General features: G+C 39.0%; 1 protein-coding gene across 2 annotated transcripts in view; it reads left to right on the top strand.

The window, feature by feature from the left end:
- TRIQK (triple QxxK/R motif containing) overlaps positions 1-24,748 on the top strand; it is a 64,283-nt gene that overhangs the window by 30,480 nt on the left and 9,055 nt on the right. For both annotated transcript variants that reach the window (XM_027737374.2, XM_039380982.1), the window contains exon 3: positions 18,832-18,917. In XM_027737374.2, the coding sequence (XP_027593175.1) occupies positions 18,832-18,917 (86 nt within the window). The remainder of the gene's footprint in view (positions 1-18,831; positions 18,918-24,748) is intronic.

Below are 24,748 nucleotides of genomic sequence, written 5' to 3' on the forward strand. Positions count from 1 at the left end.
TAGTATACCATCCTCTTGAGTGGTGCAGCTGTTTGTGTGCCATTTTGATCCAGCTTGAAGTAAAAGATGTGCTGGGCATTTTGTGAATTGAATGAATGCCCTGATTTGCTTCATCATCCAGCTGCATGCACAAACTGAGCTACTACACATCAAAGACAGGACAGCACACTGCAGGGACTGAAGTGTGTGGCTAAACTCAGGCCAACAAGTGCCATAAGCCCGTATTGCTGTTCAACACATTGCAAAGCCAAGCTACACCTCAGCTGAGCCTAGGAAGAATCTTTATTCTGTAAAACATGCAGGTTGAACAGATTAGGAAGTGCAAGAAGGATTCGCTTCCTGTGTAGGTTTCCCTCAGCTTCTCAGAATCGGTTTTGATTTCAATTCAGTGGCGTCTGTAGGTCAGATGAGGCCTGCAGACTGAGTTACTTCATGAATAATAGCTACAATAGTTTAAATCCATGTATTTTTAGAGGTATTTTACACTGTCTGCAGTGAGCGATGATGTTGCCTTTGATACGTGTGGAAGGCACAACAAAACCTGAATGCAGTTCTTTTTTTGGCACAACCTTCTCCTTTATGTTCAGGTATAGTGCACTGGTATTTTGCCTACTGAGCAGTGAAAAGAAATGGAGTGAAATGACTAGTGGGGTTATCCTTGAAGAAAATTCCCTGAAGAAAAGATAGACTGCAGTCCGCCCTGTCTTTTCTGGAATAGAAGAGGACTGTGCAAACTAGAATGAACTGCACAGGGAGAAACATTGAATAAATTGCAAACCAAATAGAACTGAAGGTACAATCCTTAACATACTTCATAGTGTGAAGTGTCTCAGAAAATCATCCTGTTAAGTACAATACCAGATGGAAACGATTGGTAGAGTTACAAGAAAATCAGACTCATGTCTGTAACACAGGAGGCTCCGTGTATCTTCACAGGCAACTTGGAAAACCACAGACTTCATAGCATATATATTCCACGGAAGAACTTCTGTCCAAATAGCTTGATGGAAGAAGGAAATATGAGCCATTGTGTTTGTGTAGAGAAAAATTACCAAATTCTAATGAGTAATCATCATGAAAAGGACAAAGAGGGAAGTGCTTTCATGTATTCTTCAGAGAGGGAGAATAAAACATTTTGGCTATGACAAAAGCAGAAAAAATGTGCCCCACAGAGAGTTGTCTTCCCCATCTTATTTCTGTCACTGATGCAAAAAGAGAAATTAAAAGCAGAGTTAAATGTTATGTTTTTTACTTTATTCAACTACCTTTCAGGTAATTTTTAGTCTGAAAAGAAACACTTCCTACAGTCAAGAGACCATGAGTAGGAAGGCTGGATTTTCTGGTGGTGAAAATTTGGGACAGGTATCACACTACTGAATTTAGCAGTTATTTCAGAGGCTTATCCTTGTAACTGGGAGCAAAATCCAATCCATAAGTGTGAAGTTGGAATGAATAGCATTTAGATAGAAGAGCTAATTATGTTTCTTCACAATTTGTTGGTTGTCTATGATCGAAATAGTATCAAAGAACTACACACATTGATGACCAGCTAGTTCACAACTAGCTAGTTCACAACCAGCTAGCTGATGTCAATTCATCAGCTGGAAATCTTAGAGGAAAAGTCCCCTTGTTTCCGTTGATCACTTCTGGTCATGAAAAAACTGTGCTTTATCCTTGCATGTGTTTAAAGTAGTGATAAGAAATAATAGAGCCATTAAATGGGGCACTGGGGACAGTGAATTTGAAGTACTCAGTACTGCTTTGCTCATCCATGTTTAAGAAAGAGGAATTGAAAGAAATGCTGAAAGAACTACTAGGGTGACCAAGAAGAGCCTTGTTTAGCACAGCTGAACATGAATTAAGACAAATATGGTTCTTTTCGAATTTCCCAAGTTAACATTTGGGAAAGACAACAGTCCATGTATATCCAGTCTGTAACTGCGTATAAATTGTCCACAGAGCAACATAACAGGAAATAGAAGGCAGTTTCTTAAGAAAATAGGAGATTGAGCTTCTTGAGTAATGTCCTACTTATAGAACTAAAGACAAAAAAAAAAACCAAAAAAACCCAAATCCAAAGCTCTAACTTGTTTTCCAACTGATCATTGAAAACAATCAGTTTTAAAGAAAACAGGATGATATATGTGCCTTCCCTAGGAGAGCACTGGATTTCAGTAGTTCACCAAGTCCTTCCTAGTCATATGTTCCATATGGACAAAGTTTCACTGTGAAGTGGAACAGCTTTCTGAGATATTTATAGCTAGAAAATGCATTTGGAAGGATTACCATAACTTTCTTACTGAAGTTTTACTTGTGGAAAAATTAATACTGAGTATTTTTACCAAAATCAAGATTTCAGGAGAACTGAAAACATAATTTTGAATTTCACAGGCTTTTTCCTTTTTGTTGGAAAGAATATGAAGTTTGTGCTGAAAATCCATGCTGAAAAGCAGAGATGAGGGAAAAGGGGCACATTTTGATTAAACTTTGCTTTTCAGTGCCTGTGCTCTCAACACAGTGTGACAAAATTATCAAAACATTTCCACGGCATCATCTTTTTTAGTTTGTTTTGGGGATTTTTTAATAAATTGTTGAGTGTACGTTTGGTGTTACTGCTTTTTATGTTCTTTTTATTACAGAAGTCCAGTACTTAACAGTCTACTAGTAAGTGTAATGTGCAGTTTCTCAGAGGATACCCAGTTGTACATCTTTGACAGGACTTTCATGTGTTACCCCTTGGGTCTAGCTGTTGCAGCATGTCCCACTGGTAGGAATAGGTTGTGACTCAGGCATTTTATGATCAAAAAATCTCAATAGGAAACTAAAAAATGGTTCTGTAAAACTAAATTAATACTTCTAGCAATTAGCACATCTCCAGGCCTCCCTGGATGGGAAAGAAAAATACATAGTGTCTGTAGGTTGACAAGGAACCTGGGAACGTATTTCGTTCAGTAAGTAAATAGGAAGAGTTTGGAAACAGTTTACAGCAGGTACCAAAGGTGGTAGAATAAGAGCATGGTAATATGGTCTATCTCCACCTATCTATTTATATATGCAAAATCAGTAATTTCCCAAGAATTATTTGAACCTAGCTTATCACATTTTGAAAGAAATTCATGCAGATGTGTAGAAGAAAGCATTACTGAAATCTTCACCATGGAATTGATTGGATCTTGGAAGTGCACACCAGTATGGGGGACACTGAAAGGGCTTTGTTCTCAGTAAATCTTGGAATAGGTTGATATATTAGTTCAGAGTGGGTGTGGTGGGTTGACCTTGGCTGGATGCTGGGTGCCCACCCAACCACTCTATCATTCCCCTTCCCAGCTGGACAGGGGAGACAGTAAGATCAAAAACAACTTGTGGGGTGGGATAAGGCAGTTTATTAAAGCAAAAGCAAAGCAAAAGCTTGGCGCATGCAAAAGAAAAGTGAAAGATAACAAGGTTTATTCTCTACTTCCCATCAGTAGCAATATCTGGCAACTTCCCAGGAAGAAGGGCTTCAGCGACGTGTAATGGTTCCTTATCATTCATTGGAGACAATGAATGCCTGCTTTCCTGCTCCTTTTCTTAGCTTTTATATCTGAGCTGACATCATATGGTATGGAATATCCCTTTGGTTAGTTTGGGTCAGCTTGGGTCCCATCCCAGAAGGAATGTTACAGTGCTGATGCTGTGTTCAGCAGTAGCCAAAACACTGGTGTGTTATCAACAACCTTCTAGTTACCAATGCAAAGCACAGCACTGTGAGGGCTGCTGTGGGGAAATGAACTCCACCTTAGCCAGACCCAATACAGTGGGTTATAGCTGAGTAAACACCTGGAGTGGAAAGTGAGGAAGGCACATGTATTTCTGTGGATCATTGGTCACTAACGTATCACATTCATGTATCAGCTAAGGCTGCTATTTGATCATGGCATGGGATGCTGGCCTCAGAGAAGAATGGGGTAACATTATTGCCATGCGTTGCCTCATCAAATCTCTGCACTTTTCCTAACCCAAAAGAAGGAAGACTGTTACCTAGGACTGCATGTTGGTGAATCAAAACTTGAGTGTCTTGTCCAAGATCATACCCAAAACATGTAGCTGAGAGAGGGAAATATACTCTTGTCTTCATCTATTACCCCAACCATAAATGCATTTCTCATCTTCCACGGGTCCCTTGCCTCATTTATGACACATGCAGCTTGATCAATCTGTCTTACTGTCCATATTTACACAGCTCCTGAAAGAGGAAGGGGCTTCTGAGCAGCATACCTTATCATAAAATGATAAAAATACATAAAACTCTGTATTCTGGTATATATGTTAGAGCAGACAACTTTATTCCTTGACTTTTCAGTGCCTACCTTTGAACTTGCCAGTATCTGTACTAAAAACACAGGTGGGTGCCTAAAGACTCTTCTTATGGCATTTCTATGAAGAAAATAAAAACTCACCGAGTGAGTCCATTTGCTGCACTATAGCCTTTTTATCATAAGAAAAAAAATTACTGATGGCTTTAAACTGAAAGAGGCAGGTATAGATTAGATATTAGGAAGAAATTCTTCACTATGAGAGGGGTGAGACGCTGAAACAAGTTCTCAGAGAAGCTGTGAGTGCCCCATCCTGGAAGTGTTCAAGGCTAGGTTGGACGAAGCTTTGAGCAACCTAGTTGAATGCCCCTGCTCAAGGCAGGGGACATTGGAACTAGATGATCTGTAAGGTCTCTTCCAACTCAAACCATTCCATGCTTCCATGATTAAAACATGAACATTAAATTAGCATTGTAATTCAGTCACACCTTTGGATCTTGCAGCAAAAGAACTTGATGTAAATTTCCACTGTGTGCATGTTTCACTCAAATGTTAGTTGCAGTAATACTGTTTTAATAATTTAGTCTCTTCTATTCTACATATGCAAAATCCCTTTGCTAAATTTGTAGAACCTGGCATAATGAGATTCACTGGCTTTTTCTTGGATCTAGGAAAAGCATGTCTGTCACAAGGACTGTGTTGTTACTGAAAGTGAAGTTGTGTCTCTTTTCTTCTGAGGAATGGAGCTGTAGAAAAACAGGCCATAGGGAGGGTGTGTGGCTTTTTGGTGGTGGTGTTCTGTGTTTCTATATCTATTTATCTATCTATGAAATGAGACATTCAGAAAAATTTTTCACTCCAAACGTGAGACAAACTTCTTGTTGTGAGGAACTGAAAAATGACTGAAAAAAACCTGCGTTCTTCACTCTGCATGTTATGTTTAATAAATGTGTCCTTTCTGGTATGGTTAAAGAACAGAATCAATCAGATTGAGAAATGTCAATAGAGGACCATTCAGAGAGTTTACAAATAAACTCTGTCGTCTGTGCTGAGCAATGCCTGTCCTGTCTGCTTGGAGCCCACCACCACGGGAGGTGGGGGGTTCTCTCTGCTGATGCTTCTCATCGGGACTGTCTCGCAGGAGATGGAGTTGAACATCACTGTTGACACATCACTGATGTTCTGTGTCACATGCCAGATTACACTATGTGACCCTAGACAGAGGAACTTCTTCAAGGGAAGGTGGGTGATGGTACACAGGACCTTTGTGATTGGAGCAATGTTCACATACAGTTTGTGAGGAACAAAGCACAGTTAAATTTTGTTTAATTCTTTTTAATTTTGTATGCTTTTAATTCCAGAAACTGAAATTGCATTGTCCATGGGTTTATAAATATTTAACACACATTTTTAATGAATAAGAAATTGACTGTAAGGGTCAGGAGCAAATTCAGTTACTTTTTCAGGTACTTTTTTTAATTGTTTCTCATCATATTTGTAAATGTAATTTTAAAATCTTTAAGAAGAAATTAATATAGGCCATCAGAGAATCATCTCTAATAGATAACATTTATTAGTGTTTTTCACTTCTATTGTACCATTAGACCAGGATCTCAAGAGTTTTTGATGAGTACCAAAATCTTTCAAGGAAAAGAGATTTCCCAAGGTCATGCAGTAATTTTGTGGAAGATTCAGGAATAGAAAACAGCTCCATGCTTTATCTGATCTAATCAAATAGTTTTCCAGATAGTCAACTATTTTCCTCAGCAGTCTCTCCATCTTTTGTATGTTCCCTACAAGAGGCAGCATACTTGAAAGATCATCCTGTGGAATAAAGATTTGGAAAAAACTATGCTGGGAGCAACCCTTGTTTCTTTGAATAAACTGCCCTAGTACATCACTTTTACTATTTAAATAGTTTATAATATAGTATGGTCAAAGTAAGGCTTACTGAAACCGACTGATTTTATCCATTAAAACATCAACAGAGCACTGATGCTGATGCAAATGGTGAAATAAAATCAAAGGGTCTCAGATAAAACTCATTACCATCACTGATGGCGGTTACTTGACAGATTTATACGCCTAAAGAGAAGGTGTGAAGTGAAGCCTAACTATTCTTCACGGTATGTTTTAAATTGCAGTATTTGTAAAGGATACCAGACATTCACCTGTCAGGCAGTAAGTACAGTCCTGAAGTAAGGAGTAAGATGGCACTATTTTACTATGCACACACATGTAGTTCCTTTTCTGTGAGCTTTCAGAAAGGGAAAAGAAAAAGATGGAGTAGTATATCTGGAAAATTAAAAATAAATTTAAAAGTTAGACAGGCTCCTCTATCCTATTATCTTAACAGCGATCTCATCACTGACTGTAGCCCAGTTTGACTCTTGAAAGTAAAATTGTGTCTTCTAATATGCCTTCAAGACATTACTACACCTTTAGTTCTGAGGTCCATAAGCCATTACTCTGGGTGCTCATAAATATGCATTTCCTTTACACTTTTAAATAAGCTGTTATTGCTGTCATTCACTGCTAGTTAAGACCTGTCAGGTGGTGTTTCTGTGTAAGGAAAGAAGTTTAAATTATGAGCGAACTGAAGATATGTAGTTCTTAGGTGTGCTAAAATTATGAGTGAGTTGGAGAGATTATTCCTCACAAGTAATTTTAGGATCCCAAGGGATAATGGTGATGTATACAAGAGATGTTCCCTTCTTGGCTAATTCCATTAAAAGCCTCTGATTTCTGCTTTGCTGGAGTGAGACTCCAAAAATCTGCTTTTCCATCTTACATAATCACTTTCACAGTATCCTGTGACATCCACCTCTGCTACGACTGTCAGTGCACTGACTTCTGGAGTGACAGTGATATATAGGTCTGACAAAGCATCCCTTGCAATGTTCTTCATTGAAGTAAGAACTGCAAATGCTGTCAGTATTACTGGAAGCCTTTTACTTAGGCAGAATTAATAAATTATAACTTGTATTTTGGGTCTTGTTATATACAGCTGGGTCTTGTTATATACAGCTGGTCCAGAATGATATGACTAGTAGGAAATTGCTGCACCTTGGCGGCATTCAATTTATTTTCAATTCTGAGAAAAGTAATATCCACTGGATAAGACACTGGATCAGGAGATAAGGTATCCAGGATTGCAGTTGTACCATAATTCTGGTGCCTGACTTCATGCAGATCTCCTCACTCAGATGTTTTCTCTTCCTTCCCAGACTTCTTCCTTTCCCTCTTTAAACACGGCTGTGATCATTCATAGATGTCCCCTTCAGCTCTTGCAGCTTTTCCACTCCTAGGTGAATGACATGAATCCCATACTTGGACTAAATCGTAAATTTACTTTGTTCCCCGCAAGTTCTAGCTTCAGTCCAGGCTTTGCTTGGTTCAGACCTGGGAAGCTTTTCTTTAGCACATTGTGACCGGTGGTGAATTAATGTAATCTTGGCAGCAAAAACTTAGGCTAATGTTAAAAGGGATTTCAGCTCAACAAAGCAAGCATTAGAGAGAAGTGATTCTGGCTTCTCCTGAGCTCCGCTGTCTCTGAGGCTCTGTCCCTGGTTCATCATGCAACTTTGCTGCAAGGCTTCATTTGTTTTTCGTAAAATCAGATAGATGATTTAGTTCTAGGTGATGTTTTAATACTGTTCAAATACTATGGAATATGAGAACAAAAAACTGAAACTGATAGAAACAGATGTGATGTGGTATTTGCAGTGGAAGTCCTGTACTCTGTTTCATAGGGCCTCATCTATTCCCCAAGTTGCTAAGGTTTTCTGTGCCACCTCCAACCTCTCTGTTCCAATTGGGAAAAAGAAACCTATGGGTGACAGGTTGTGTCCCTGCCTTCCTGGACTGGTTGTCACCATCCCTCCTCTAAGCAAAGCCCCATAGTAGAACGGTTGGTGAGGTCTGTGGCTCCTGGGAGGGTGCTTGTGGAGAAGCAGGGACATGGGAGAAAGGAAGACTCCAGATTCGTGTGGTGCCACAGTCCCACTATGACATTCCCCCATGGACAAGCCTCAGTCATCTAATAAGGTTGGACACATCAGGTAGTGTGATGTTAACTACAGCAGAGGGAGAGACATCGTCTCCTGAAACACCATGACTCTTTATCCAAAAGGTTTAATACTGTTGTTACAGTACTTGGTGATACTGTGGTGCTTGTTCAGCAACCACTGTTGTGAATGAGTTAGTGGTGTTTCCTGGCAGGACAATGATACACTCCAGAGTAAATCAGAAATCAAATTACTGGTGTTGAAAACATTTTTCATGCAAGGGGTGGTTTGATCCTGCTTAATAGCAGAGATGTGGTCTGGAAGAGTTTCTTCCTGGTTCAGATAGGCTGAGGCTACTGAACAGGTTTTGTCTTCAGTGAGGAAAGAAGGAAGGTGGCATTGCTTTCCTTTTGATCGTGGTCTTAGAATAATTTACATGTGTGCTGACTTTTTCCTAAAAAACATGCCCCAGTGGGGTATCCTTGACTTCTCCTGTGATTTCAGTTGCTCCTGTTCCGTTTAAAGTGAAAATAAAGTAATTAATATAAGACAATGACAGAAATTTCTGGTTATGTAGTTGCAGAGATAAGAAGAACAAAGATGTTTTGTGGAACATCTGTTACATTTATATGCTTTATTATGGGAAATTCAATGGGATGACCTGGTCATCAATCTCTGTGTTTTCCTTTATTGTCTTTAAGTGTGCTTGGTGGACAACTATTACTAGTATTTTCCTACCCTCCTGCCTAAGCACAGGCCAGCTTTTACTGGAGCTAACCTCTGGTATTTATAAAGCCAACATCACAGTAACAAGCAAACAGATGGGACATATAATATTCATAATTATTGAACACACCTTCCTCATCCTTCGCAGTAAGCTCTTCAGGACAGGGGCAGTGTCTCGTAAGCACCTACAGTACAAAAAGGAGGTCAAAAACAGCCAATGTGGTTTGTTAAATCAGTTCTATTTTCTTCTCTGACAGAGTAGCAAACTTTCCATTGATTAGGAAGAGGTGCCATACAACTTGACCTTATCAGGGCTTTCTGACAATGTATTCTGGTAAACAAACTAGAGATGCATGAATATGAAACTACTGCAAGATAGGTACCAAAGTGGTATGAAAGCTGTTCTCAGTAGTTACTAATGCATCCAAAGTGGCCTGTCCTGGGCCCAATATTATTATTGCCACTGGGATAATGAAAAATTATACCAGTATGAGAGGCGGTAAAGAGATGAGTTTAAAATTAAAATTCAAACTAAATTTGAGAAATCGGTGAAATGGCTTGGAAAAGTAGAATATAGTCCAACAGAAAAAGGGCAAAATTCTTAACTTTGGTATAAATATTCAACCTAGAAACTGAATATGGGTAAGAAATGCTTAGGCAATAATCTTGGAGAAAGGGTTTGTAACAGTGAGTAGAGTCACAGGCAGACTATGATTGAATGTGCAAGAAAAGTGTGTACATAAAACATACCAATATGGTCTATTTCCACTTTTTTTGCAGCCAACAGTTAATAAAATCACTGTAAGGCAAATTGTAGCTGGGTGCAGCCTGTCTCAGAGAGGCAGAAAGACTCTTTGTGTGCTGTATGTCCCTCTTACCACACCTTATGCTGCCTTTTTCACACCTCTTATCATGAATGAAATAGTATGATAGTTTCTATTGTCCAAAAATTATCTAATCAAATGTTTGATCAAAATATGGCTTTTAATTGCAATGATGGTGGGTACGTCTTCAAATCATAGGATGGTTTGGGTTAGAAGGGAACCTCAAAATCATCTAGTTCCAGCTCCCTGCCATGGGCAGGGACACCTCTTACTAGGCCAGGTTACTCAGAGCTCCATCCAACCTGGCCTTAAACACTTCCAGGGGTGGGGCATCCACAGCTTCTCTGGGCTGCCCATTCCAGTGCCTCACCACCCTCACAGTAAAGAATTTGTTTGTAATATGTAATCTAAACCTACTCACTTTCATTTTGAAGCCATTCCCCCTTGTCCTGTCAATACATGCTCTCGTAAATAGTCTTTCCTAAGCAGTAGTATTTTTTTGTTTTCTTTTGTCATTTTCAGAATTAATACTAAAATATGGTTGCTTATATGAAAATGTAACTGCTAGTAGTTGTTCCATAGCAAAGTAATAAAAGTGTGCTCAAAACTAGGTTTGCACTTCAATGTATGTATATATTATGTAGGTGGAGAAGAAAGAAGTGAAACACCTACCCAGTGATCTGTTTCAAATTATTTGTATTAATTTATTTTTAAGAAAGGTATTTATTGTTTTCGTAATTGTTTGTTTGAGTGGAAAATATTATGGAGATTGTTGGAAAGGTTATTTGAACTGCCATCATGTGTGTGGAATCTACTCCTTTGGCATGGAGCCAGTACTTTTTAATGGCTGTAGGCATGCACCTGTTGGGCTTGAGCATAACATTGCAACAGATAGTTTAGCACTGAAAGGCATGAGAAAGGACTGCCTATCAAATTATACCTAGTAAGCATCAATATTTTAGTACTCTTCTTCAGATCTTTTATTATAGTCTTGCAGTTGAGTATATTATACAGGTATTGAAAACAATTAAATTACCTGAATAATTAGTTTATTTAAAGTACTGATGTTATTTTTTGTTCTGTACATTATTGATAGCCAGTTTCCTGAATTACTTTACTTAAATGCGTATATCAATTTTTAAAATACTCCTTAAAAAAGTATCAGAAAAGGTGCTACTTTTAAATATGTTCTGAATTACTGATTACAGTGTATGCCTTTACACAAATTTTAAATGTAAAACATATTTTTTAATGAAATGCTGCTTTTCATGGCAACTCATAGCAAATTCTGAGGGATTTTCTGTTTACAGTTAGAATGTTATATTTAACAAATGTTACCAGACTACTGGTTTGAAATGAGGGAAATATAGCAATAATTAAATGGGTATATTTTAGTTTATTAAGAATGTATTATATTCTGTGTTTTTTTTAAATCTTGCATGCAGCATAAAATGAACTTATTTTAATGCATCCTTCTTGTTGGCTTAAAGCTGAAATATAGTTGCTTGAAAATTAATTTACCCCTCATGAATGACTGGTTGGATTATCTTTGTAGCATTAAATGTCAACCCTGAGCTCAGAGCACATTGTGTCTACGGTAAAAAGTTGTCCCTGAGCACTTAATGTTGTGTTAAATGATGATGTGTCCTTTGCAAATGTATTATTAGTGTCAAGCTGTTCTGTCTCTCAAGATTGAAAAATGGTCAGTGATTTGAGCTGCCATTAAACCTGAATAAAATAGAGAGGCTGTGGGGGGTTTTCATGCCTTTTCTGAGTACAGACATACTCTTGTGTAGATATAAGACAGATCAAAATCTTTCTGTTAACCTAAGACCCAAAAACTCCCTTTGGAATCACAGCAATTAAAAATAAGAAAATCTCACTTCCGCTTCTCAGGAAAAGAAAGCTCATTGAATGCATCTGTGTGACACTAATAGCACAAAAAACCAATAATAAATTCTTGAGAGCTTGGTCTTGTTTCTGTAGATGTAAGCTGGGGCAGTACTGCTGATTCTCAGATGTAGGTTATAAAACTGTTACCGATGTATGATTTTCTGACTGATTTTTAATAAAGTTAGGCCTGAAATTCCTCTGGAGTTTTGTTTTTCTGAGGTTCCTGAACATCTCAATAAATAGTTATTTCCAGTTTTAGAGTGTTATGAATGAGGCAGGCATGTTTAAGATGTGTTGTGTGTGAGTAGAGTTTCACAAAGTTTCACTGGATTGAAGTTCTGTTACTCAGTGAGTATATAGTGACTGGTTTAAAGTCTCAAAGATCACAGAGTCATATACTTACACATGCACCTTAGGAGCTAGGTGCCTAGGTACTTTTATGGATCTGGATGATATTACAAGGCACTTCAGAAAACACTTCCCATGCCGGACACCTAACTTGCTGGCATTTAGAAAGGCACTTAAAAGTTCTACTACTATGCATGAGCTCAGTTTTGAAGAGTCCCAGGGCACATAGGAAAAAAAATGCTTGTATTCCCTTCTACTAAAAAACAAACTATGTAAAGTTATGAAATTGTTGATAGTACAAATTTGAATTTTTAGTCCATTGACTTGCTGTTTACAGACCCTACTGAATTCCATTGATGCACAATAGTTACATTAAGGTACTTCAGGCAATGGGATTTTATGGCTAAATTCTCCCTCAGTTTTCAGTCATTTAGCTGGTTCCAGGGAAGTGGTTCCTCAATGATTTGAAAAAGGTAAATGCCATGCTCATCTTCAAGAAAACTAGATGGAGGATATGATCATACTAGAGTGAGTCCAGTGAATGGTTGAAATGTCTATCTGGAGCACAGGATGTACAAGGAGAGGCTGAGAGAGCTGTCTTTTCAGCTTTTAGAGAAGGCTCAGCTGAGATGTTACTGCTGTTGCAAATACTTAATAGGAGGCTACTGACAGGGTGAAGCCTTAACTTTTCTCAAAGAGGTACAGTGGTAGGACAAGAGGCAAGTTAGAACATGGAAATCCCGCTAGGTAGGTGGAAAATATTTTTACCAGAAGGATGGTCAAGTGTTGGAAAAAGTTGCTCAGAGAGGTTGTGAAATCTCCACATTTGGAAATGCTCAAAACTCAACTAGATAAGCTCAGCTAGACTAGCTCCCAGAGTAACTTGAGCTGACTTTCAGGTTGAATCCAGTTTAGAAGTTGGCTCTGTTCTGAGCAGAGGGATGTACCATATGACCCCCAAAGACTGTAGCTTAAAGCAGGACCACAGCTGGTACACAGGAACAGTTCTGAAGAAGCAGTGTGCTAATTCTGGTATATCTTCACCACAGTGGCTCTGTAGTATGGGCACAGGTAACTGGCTTGGGAACAACCACGTCATAGCTGAGCTATGTTCTGTGGGATTTTGCGTAGGGTTCTTGAAACCTTCACTAATTCATATCAATAATCATGATAAACACATTGATTTTGGTTTAACCGGGTATGTGATTTCACACTTCCAGTTTGACAGTAAAGCTTGCCACAGTCTGCCTCTAATTTCTGATTAGCTGTGTATGCATTTTAGTATGGGTTTCAGCATCCATTACATTAATGTACTTTAGTTAAACTACTATTGGTAACTAAAATTTACCCAGTACTTGTAGTTTTATTACATCTTAAACAATACTTTAACATATTAAATGGATTGCTGCTCTATGGAAAATGTCTTACTGATGTTTTGATTATGACTTTAATACCAACATAGAAAGATTGAGGACAGCAGTTTGTTGGTGAAAGTGTTGAAAGGAATTTTAAATCTGTAATGTTGATTAGCAAATTTTACTATCTGTCAGGTTTTTTGGCATGCTGTAAATAACTCATTTTCAAATTATTTGTCTGAGTAATTAAATTTAGATTGCACATTCCTCATTTCAAATATTTTGACTCTTATCTATTTGGTTTTCCATTGTGGCTTAATTGGTGTGGTCTATATAAATGGACAATAAATTTATATACCTTTGTTATAAAGATCAGTCATTGAATAGAACTTGGTATTCATCCCAGACAGAATTATGATTGAATGTATTTGCAAGATTAAAGCACTGAATTTACTTTTTTCTAATTAAAGGCAATTACAGATTTGCAGACACAAATAAAAGACAATGAATTGAGGAATAAGTGTAGGAGCAAGTCCATTTGCAGGTGAAAAGAAGTGCCTTTGAAGCAGAACCAGCTGTATTTTCACTGAAAGAATAACAGTTTAGGAAGCTTTTCTGCATGTGCTTGCTTGATAGCATAATGTACTCATAAGCAGCTTATGCAGTACAGTATTCAGAAAATAGCAGTGCATTAATTTTTAAAGTAGCAAATGCAGGCGAAGAGCAATGCTGCCACATGATGATAATGAAGGTGGATATTGTGAAGTCTGCTGAGAGAAAAGAAAGCAGGGAGCTCCTGAAATGTGAACATTTATAAAACAATAACTAGATATTCATATGATAATAAGCTTGGACAGCAGCATCAACAAAGGCCAAAGAAGCAGTCCTGTTTCTGCTTAAGCCTGATGAATTGAAAAGCAGAGAGACAGTCTTCAGTCTGTTATTCAATTCCAGTAATGAGCTATTGTTAGAATGAAAGAATTCTAGAAATATCTAGAAGGGTTGGAAATATAATGTTTTTTCTTGTGGAGTTATTCTACAAATTTGTTCAAGTTGTATCTTAGACAGCAGCATCGTTAAATACAATCTTAAATGTAGTCAGTTTTCTTAAATGTTGTTCTCAACATGCTGTATTCTCAGTTACATGTATAACGGAGCTCAGTATATATATGCAAAGTACAGTGTAATGCATACTACCTGGCAGTGTCACAGTATTTCTGTAGACTGAAAAAAAATTAACCCAGAACTTAATGAACTTGTCTAGCTCATACGTATTATTGAGTTTAAGTTTTGCATTTATCATTGCGTCACTGGAGGTTTACTTAAAAAAGAATGCTCAATATACAAGATCAGGTAATCTCTAATATGTATTAAAACTATTGAATAGAAGGTATATATGGGATCTCAATTTCCCTTCTAAGCAGAGTTAAATAAAAAAATTCTTGTGAAATCCATAGATTATTATTCCTAGTTACATGAAGAGAAGCAAACAAACTCATGGCGTATATTGTATGAATCCCTAATATTCGCCATGAAGGAGACATCCTTTAGCATGTTTCACAATATAGCTGTGTTTAGTAGCTAAAAACTCTCTGTTTTCACCCTTATCTTCACCCTTTTCTAATCCTACAGCTAGTAGAATAGACTTCATTTCTACCTGTGGGAAGTTTTCCAAGCGGGATCTCTAAATGGGGCACACTCAGTTCCAGTGCTACTGAGGTTACTTTGCCACCAAAGGAGAGGAAAAAAACTGTGCAAGAAATATGGAAGGGAGGGGCGAGGTGCAAGGTGAGCTCTGGAGAGCCTCCAAAGGGCAAAGGGTACTTCAAACACTGAATGGAAAGGTGGATGATCTTTGCATCTGGTCTTGAGAGTACCTGGCAGGAGGCAAGATGAGCAGAGTGGTAATATCTGTTACCCTATCATGGACTATTGAAAAGTTGCCCTATCATGGACTATTTCTTTGGCCTTAAAAATGAAAAGGAAGTGATGGACTTGGAAAAAGAAAAAAGTGGCACATTTAAAAAAACAAAAAAGGAAAGAAATTGAGATAATAAAAAAAAAAGGAAAGCTGGCTTTCGAGTGATGACAATAACAACAATGAAAAGTAGAAGAGGAAAGAACTGTGCTTAAGTAATAAAAAAAGTAAGATTTTGTCTGGAAATTTTCCAATTCTATCTTTTGGCTTCTTCTTGTCTTCATATGTTCCCTCAGGAAAACTCAGTGTCTCAGATAGGCATTGGGTAAAGCAGACAAATGGGGCTTTGTCTGATGAGTCCATCTTAACTGGCTTTGACAATCACTTCCTGGGAAGAAGAAATAGCTTAAGCTGATGACTCTGACAGATAAATGTACAAGAAAGCTTACAGGATAAATGAGATAAAAGTAGAAAACATTGAGAGTGTGAATATAAGTATTCCAACTGGTTGAATTTGCAAACCCAAAAGAGGGGAGGCTGTAGGAAGCCTGTATTATTTATTTCTGCTTATTTTCCAGGTGGCAATGATCAGTATTCACGTGGCAGGGGCTTTGCATTTCATAGTTCTTTATAGTCCTGTAGTGCAGATGTCTTTCCCAAGGCTTCAGAAAGTTCACATGTTTTAGGAGTCTTTTTGTACTGTTGATGAATCTGGTTTTCATTACAAAGAAGTCCACAGATGCCCTTTTTAAACTTTTGCATTTGGTGGACTCAGACCGTTTTCCTTACCACAGTTTGTTTGTTTGTTTGTTTTTTTCTTTTGGCTATCACATTTAGCAGTGTGAGTGGTAAATTAATGGCAGGTGCTTGGATTTGGAGAACTACCAGCATTAAAATAGCCTATTTGTTATATAGGGGGGTTAGTTGGTCATATCAGACTTAATATAAATCTAGAAGTATTCTCTAGATAAGTAGAATCCAATTTTAGTTGTAGCCGTGATACTGGAATAAACAGTAGCCGGGTGCTTGAAACCAAGGGAAAGAGCACCAATAAGCTTTCCCTTTTCAATGAATAGATGTGGTCTTGCCAATAGATGTAGCTCACAGACTGGGTCTCCTGTGCAAATATTTACCCCTGCTTTTGTCACCTTCAGACTTGAGCCTTGGAGAAGAGGAGGGAGAATGGACAATGGTAGGAAGAGGAAGTGGGTTTCACTAGCTGACTTGTTTCCCATTGCTAATGGACCTTACAAAGCTTTCTAATTTTCATTATCTGATGCCATTGTCACTGGAAGGGAAACCTCTGACTGTCCTAGTTCATTTACCCGAGATGGGAGCAAACCTGAATGATGAGAACCGAGACTGAACTTAGCGCTTGTCAGTTATATACTTCTAAATGAATATATTTTTCATGCTTCAAACATCTCAGATTGATAAATTTCTATGGTTTGTTCACAAGTAAGAACAGCTGCACCACTTACAAAAGTTGGCTCCTAACAAACAAACAAAAAAATTCAAGGCTTGGGTATATCTATGCCAAATTTCAGCCTGGAGTGTATTTTTAAGAGTTATAAACTGCCATTTATAATGGAAATTCTGACAGGTCTTTAACTATTTCATAGCAGAAGCATGACTGCAGGACTTCAGGGAGAAGAAACATGTTCTATGTCTGGCTGGCTTCATCTCATGACTTAGCCATTATTGTGGTTTCTGCAATTCTTTCCCTAACTGTTCAAAAAAATGTACTGTACTTCTTATGCATCCTATTATCAGATATCATATATATTCTGAAGAATAATGCTGTCCTGTCCTGCTAATGAGGTGCATTGACTGGATGAATATGTTGGAGCATCAGACATAAATCATCATTCTGTTATCTTTTCTTCACTATGTCCTCTAAGAAAGTTCCTTGGAGATATTCTGCTTTTTTTTTTTCCTAATACACATGGTTTCAGTTATTTTTCCTTTTGTCATTGAGTATTTTTAAGTTATTTCAAGTCTTTTATTAATAATACCTGGCTAAAGGATAATACGGAGACCTTCACCATATATAATCCCTAGGGTTGAGGAGAGATTATACAATGAAAGCAAATTTGTAATGCAAGTTCAGCATCCACAGTATCCTACAGAGAGGATCTCTGTATTGAGCATGAGCAGAGTGATAGGAGGAGTAGACAAAGGCAGAAGTCTGTTTCCATGAATTCTCAGTATATCACTGGAGAAGACCTTTCCTTTCCAATTCATGTTTCAGAATTTCACCACTGCTCTATAAAACCCCAGCTTTGAAGATAACCATAAAATAAGAAGATTGGTTATGAATGTAAGATCACATCTCATTGGGCAAATAGGACACAGGTTTAGAGGAAAGGTTATTTGACTGTAACAGTAATGAAAGCTAATGTACAGATAGGTAAAATTAGTGATTTAAAAGTGGGAAGACATTCTGCTTTAAGCATTGTAGCCCAGCTTTGGAAATAGGCAAAAAGGACAAAAAGGCATGTATGCATTAGGAGGCAAAAAACAGAAAGGACTCTTTTGAAAAGCCAGAGTGGTTGTACTGAAGCTGTACCCCTTTGAGCAGTTTCTTCACTGATTCCTCTTCTTCTCCTTTTCTGACTGTATCTGTACCTTGGCTTCTGTTAAAGAAGCTACAGTTCTTTACAGAAGCTACATAGTAACAGTCCTTTCAAACAGCAGAAATATCCCTGAGAGTTATCAAGTGTTTTATGCTTCATTATTAAGTTGAGATAAATGATTTATACCATTTCTAAATACTTGCATGACCTCCTCTAAACTCAGTTCATATGGACTCACGGTAATCAAGCACTTGGCTGCACTCTGTGGCTGCAAGAGATAGTCCCTCTAACTTCTAAAATGTACATCTAGAAGTTTCTGTATAACATGTTTCTACAAGCAGATGATGTCGGGCAATGGTCTGCACTTACCTGAACTGACCTGCATATCTGTAAGTTCTGATACCTGCAAATAATGTTCCAGTTCAGAATAATGAAACATTTACATTCACGAGAATGGCCTGTATTGCACATTTATGTATGCATTAGAGATGACTAACCAACAAAAATTCTAATGAAAATTTTTGTTTTGATTTAAATCAGAGGGAAAAACATCATGCACCTTTAATCTACTTCTTTGCTGTCTGATTCTTACTGAACAACTTAATAAACATTGTAGTAGTGGGTATCTATCCATATATGTATTTTGATGTCACTCTGGAGTAATAGGTTCTATGCTGATTTGTCGGCTCTTGCTTGTTCCTATCATTGTCTGTTTTAAGGATCATTGTTCTATGGATCAAGTCCCTGTGTTACAGAGTAGCTTCTGTTTAAAGTGATGGACTGTAGGATGTTTTCAAAATGTTGTATCTGACTTTTTAACTGAAATAAATGCTCACATTCTTTATATTCTTTTTGCATTATTTTCATTAAATATGCTTCTCTACTCTAGGAAAACAAGATTATAAGAAAACCAGGCCTATGTTAAGAGCCACAAGATTAAAAGCAGAGGCCAAGAAAACTGCACTAGGCGTAAAGGTAGAGATCTCTTTGATAGCTTAAACCACCTTTGTGTATATGTTGTTTCTTTTCCCCATAGATGTACTGTGTGAATATTGATTTCTGAGAGATATTGTTTATGACACTTCAAAATCTAAGTAAAATGCTAGAATCTAAAATATTTATGATGAATTGCTTTTACTTAACCCTAAAATAAATTGAATAGTTGAAATGCTGAAAGATTTTAAGTAGTCCGTGTCCTTGTTATGATGCATACTTACTTTAAGGTAAATAAAGTATTGTGTGCTTAGAAAATTGATCTTTTTGGGGAGCCCGTCTAAACACAGGACAAGTTATTTAACAATTTCATATAGTTAGACAAATTGCAATAAACATCTTCCTTCTTTCTTTTCATATCCTATACCTAGTAGTAATTTTAAAACTGGGTTTGTTAGGTATTATCAATTCTCAGCATTATTGTCTCAGTCCTGCATCCTTGTGTACTGCCTCTGACTTGGAAAATGAAGGCTTAACTAACTGCAAAACATATGGAAAGGTGCTAAACCTTATTTTGAAAATATCTCTTTTTTCAGGGAGATAGGAAGTATAATAATGAGTGACTGATCATGGCTGTGAGTATGACCAAGGAGGACAATTAGAAATATTTTCTGCTGTTTACTACCCAGTGTGTCATCAAAATGGGATTTATCTGAACACACATTGTTTATTTATGTTGCCTTCAGTATTTTTCCTTCAAACTTATTTTTTTTAATCTAATTGATACACAATTAGCTTAGCAGCAAGGGTAAAACCTGAGTAAAATAAAAAAAAGTGGATCAATTAACTCGGTATTCTAGTGAAAGAAACTTCAGAAATGTTAAAAGGAGAACATTTTCTTGTTTCTGGCAGATGAGAAATCAATTTTTTCAAGTTATAGCTTATAGCAAATGCCAAGGTATTACTACCAAGCTGTAACAGCTGTTGAGCTACCAGATGATGTATTTGGTTGTCTTCCAGAATTTGCTATTATAATCACGAAACAGTGCTTTCTTTTTGCTCCTGATTGCTGGTCTCGATCAAGCATTACCATGCGATGCAGTATGTTTTCACAACATAATCTCCTCAGTTAGTGCTGTGTGTCAGGTTTTAATGAGAAAAAGTAGATTGCCTGTTTTGTTTAAAAGATAGATTATTAACCTTTTGAGTTCCTTTTCCTTCCTTTCTTATTAAATTTTACTTTTCATTTTATTTTCAATGATGTGACCTTTTAAAAGTGATGTTCTACTTGGAGACTTAGTGTACAGCCTAGTTTTGTAAAATGTACAAGTTTTTTTGTGTGTCTTTCACAAGTGAGAAGAATATGAACCTTGATCTTTCAAAACATGTTTCGCTTCCTTATTTTCTGAAGTAATTCTTCCTTAAAAATGAGAGAGAATAGGAAAGCATATTTGTAATAATATATGTAATCAAGAATTCATCATGGCTAGGCTTCGCGAACGAAGATTTGGGAAGGCTCTATCCACATTTGCTGCAGGCACGCTGGTGGCTTATGAGGCCAATACGTGACAGACAAATCCGATTGCAAAAGGCACAGCAGAAAGACTCCTTAGATGGTGTATTCTGCAATACACGGTTCTTTCTGCGTTGCCTTTTTTCCTCGAGGGTGATCCTGCGTGTGTTCTCAAAGGAGACAGCAGCGTTATAGATGGTGTGTCTCCAGGCCTCCCGATTTGATGCCAGAGTAGACCAGTTATGGTGATCAATATGGCCAAGGTTGAGATGTTGTTTCAGGGAGTCCTTGTATCTTTTCTTCGGGGCTCCTCTCATGCGGCAGCCAGTGGCAAGTTCACCGTAAAGCAAGATCTTAGGGAGGCGGTGGTCCTTCATCCTGGAGACATGACCTGCCCAACGCAGCTGTGTTCTCATCAGCATGGCCTCGATACTTGTGATAGCTGCTTGCTCTAGAACAGATGTACTGGTCACATAGTCTGACCAGTGGATGTTTAGGATTGTTCAGAGGCAGCGTTGATGGAAGCGTTCTAAGAGACGCAGGTGGTGGAGGTAGATGACCCATGATTCAGATCCATATAAGAGAGTAGACAGCACTATGGCTCTGTAAACACTGATCTTGGTGCTTTTCTTCAAGTGTTTATTACGCCATACTCTTTTATGGAGTTTTCCAAAAGCACTATATGCCTTTGCTAATCTGTTGTCTATCTCTCCGTCAAGCTTACCATCTGAGGAGATGAGGCTACCGAGGTAATTAAACTGTTGGACTGATTTGAGCTCTGATTGACCAATGGTGATGTGGGGATGATGGGGGACATCCTGAGGTGCAGGCTGATGGAGGACTTCTGTCTTCTTTAAGCTGACCTCCAGACCAAAGAGCTCAGCAGCATCTGCAAAGCAGGATGTTAAACGCTGCAGAGCTGCTTCTGTGTGGGCAACAAGGGCGGCGTAATCAAGAATTAGTGAGTAAAGATATCAAGAGCAGTTTATTTTGTAGAATAGTGTTTCTACATGTTATTGCAGAATACCAGCTAACTTTCAGGTAAGATTGAGTTTTGCCATCAAGGCGCACACATGCTGTCCAGATCATAGGATGTTGTGTTTATGGGGTGCAGGACTCCGCATTTGCTTTTGTTGAATGGTACTTGATGATTCTTCTCTGCCCATCCCTCCAACCTCCCAAGGTCCTCCTGAGGGGCTGCATAGCACTCTGGGCTATTGGACACTCCTTCCAGCTCTGTGTTGTCAATGAAGTTGTTAAGGAAGGATCTGCCCCTTCATCTAAGATATTAGGACACTACTAGTGACAGGCCTCCAATTGGACCCTGTTTACAACCCTCTGGGATCTGCTATTCACCCAGTTCTCAATCTACCTCATTGTCCGCTCACACAGTTCACACTTCCTGAGTTTGCCTGTGAGGATGTTGTGAGAGACAGTGTCAAAAGCCTTGCTGAAGAGGTAGACAATATTCACTGCTCTCCCCTTATCCATCCAGGTAGTTGTTCCTTTATAGAAGGCAATCATATTGTTCAAGCACAATTTCCCTGTGGAGAATCTATGCTGACTGCTTCTGATCATCTTCTTCTCAGTTCTGTGGATAAAGATGGCCTCCAGAATGAGGTGCTTCATCACCTTTCTAGGGGTTCATGGAAGGCTGGCAGGCTAGTAGTTCCCTGGGACCTCCTTCTTGCCCATTTTGAAGACTGGGATGACATTTTCTTTCTTCCACTCCTCAGGCCCCTCTCCTGATCTCCACGACCTTTCAAAGATGATCATGAGCTGACTCACTGTGGTGTCCACCAGCTCTCTGAGAACTCAGGGATGCATCCCCTCAGGTCCCATGGGCTTGTGGATGTCAGTTTTTCCTAGGTGTTCTCTAACCCAAACCTCCTTGACCAAGGGAAAGTCTTGCTTCCAATATTCCTTTAACCTGGTCTCCTGTGTCAGAGATTCCTGAGAGCAGGTCTTGTCAGTGAAAACCAATGCAAAGATGACACTCAGTACTCTGCCTTCTCTGCATCCTCTGTTACCAGCGTCCCCCCTCCACTTAGTAACGGGCCCTCATTATCCTTTGTTTTCTTATTTGAAGAAACTCTTCTTGTTGCCCTTGACATCCTTGGCCAGATTTAATTTCAGGTGGGCCTTGACCTTCCTTGTCTCATTTCTACTTACTTTGACAACCTCTCTATATCCATTCCAAGTGGCCTGACCCTGCTTCCTGTGTGTTTGCTGCTTATGCTTGAGTAATGACAGGAGTTCTTTATTCATTCTCTCACAGATCTCTTGCCGACTTTGCCTCATTCCTCGCTCATTGGGATGCATCATTCTTGAGCCTGGAGGAAGTGCTCCTTAAATATCAGCCTCTCTCTTGGACCCCTCTTCCCTGCAGGGCCTGTTCACATAGGATTCTTCTAGGAAGATCCTTAAAAAGGCTGAAGTTAGCTCTCCTGAAATCCCTGGTTACAGTCTTGCTGCCCTGCTTCCTCCTTGCCTGAGGATACTGAACTCCACAATCCCATCATCACTGCAGCCAAAGCCGCATCCAACAAGATCTTCTCTGTTTCTTGGTATGAGGTCGAGGAGCACACCATTCCTTGTGGGAACCTCCACCACCTGTGACAGGAAGTTGACATCAGTGCTTTCCAGGAGTCTCTTGGACTGTTCGTGCTTCACTGTGTTGCTTCTCCAGCAAATGTCAGGGTAGTTAAAGTCCCCCACAGGAACCAATTCTTGTGATTTTGAGGCTGTTTCAAGCTCCCTATAGAAGGCCTCATCCAATTCCTCCTCCTGATCAGGCAGCCTGTAGCAAATACCCACAACAGCGTCACCCTTACTTAGTCTGCCCTTTAATCCTAACCCATAAGCTCTCTACTTGCTCATCATCCACTCTAAGACAGAGCTCAATACATTCCAAATGTTGTCTCACACAGAGGGCCACTCCACCAGGGCACCTTCCATGTCTGTCTTCCCTGAAAAGCATGTAGCCCATCATGACAACATTCCAGTCATGGGAGCTGTCCCACCATGTCTCCATAATTGCAGTGAGGTCAAAACCCTGTGATTGCACACAGATCTCTAGTTGCTCCTGTTTGTTCCCCCTACTGTGTGTGTTAGTGTACAGACACTTTATGGAAGTATTTGATTGTGTCAATGTCCCAGTGGGGGTGCACAGGGACACCTTATAGTCCTGTCTTGTGGTTATGTCTTTGGCTGCTTGTACTTGCTGAAGGCCTCCCCTCTTAAGCCTCCTTCTGCTACTTGGATGGTCACTATAGATCTCCTTTTCCCATACCTCATCTCTGTCGAGCCTGCTGATGTCCCAATCCCCCTTCAAATTTTGTATAAATCCTCCTGAACGAGCCCTGCTAACTCCTGAGCTAAGATCCTTTTTTCCCCTTTGAGACAGGTGGACCCTGTTTGTTGCCGGTAGGCTCAGTGTCATATAAACAAACCCACAATCAAAACCCCCCAAATTCTGCTGGTAACACCAGTCTCAAAGCCAGGTATTTACCTGCATGATTTTCTGGGGTTTTGCCTCATCATTCCCTGCAACTTGCAGGACAGAAGAGAACACAACTTGTGTTCCAGATCCCTTGACCAGTTGCCCAACGCCCTGAGGTCCCTCTTGATTTTCTGTAGTCTTGTTGGGACTTCATCAGTACTCACCTGGAAAAGCCCAAGCAATAGTCAGTGGGCCATACCAAGCTGGGAAGTTTCTTGGTGATATCCCTTACCCGCGCCTCATGGAAGCAACACACCTCCATTATAGTTTGGGTACAGTTGGCATGTTATGTCCTCCGTTCCTGTCAGAAGGGAATCACCAATGATTACCATCCTTCTTTTTTTCTTAATTGGGGAGCTTGTGATGTTGGGGGTAGGTTGCCCTGCCCTAGGTGATCCCTCCAGATTGAATGGACTTTCATTGACATTCTCATTTCCCTGGTCTTCAGATTCCAAGGCCTTATACCTGTTGCTGAAGGGATCCTGGAGAGGTGAGATAGGTCAGGAGGGGATTTCCCTGCCACCCTGAGGAGAAACCCATTTCCACTCCTCTGTCTTTAAGGTCTCCTCCTTGTGCCTGGTGATGAATGATGGTGATAAGCAACATGATTCACCTTCCACAGGCTGGGATTTTAGTCTTTTTTTATTATGTGAGCCCCAATTCTGTGCTGTGACAGTTGATTAACTTCAATCTGTGTTGAGGGGAAAAAAGAGAGATGTAACTACAGTGTAGTATAATAAGTAGACACTTTAAATAGAAATGTCCAAATAAATACCTAACACAATAAGCACCATACAGCCACTTAAAACCGTAGGATTTTTAGTGTCATTGATAACTCTAGAGTATTTTTGTTGTAGT

The sequence above is a fragment of the Pipra filicauda genome, unplaced genomic scaffold (assembly GCF_003945595.2).
Source record: "Pipra filicauda isolate LSUMZ 115617 unplaced genomic scaffold, ASM394559v2 scaffold20_size4479445_pilon, whole genome shotgun sequence".
Classification (NCBI taxonomy): domain Eukaryota; kingdom Metazoa; phylum Chordata; class Aves; order Passeriformes; family Pipridae; genus Pipra; species Pipra filicauda.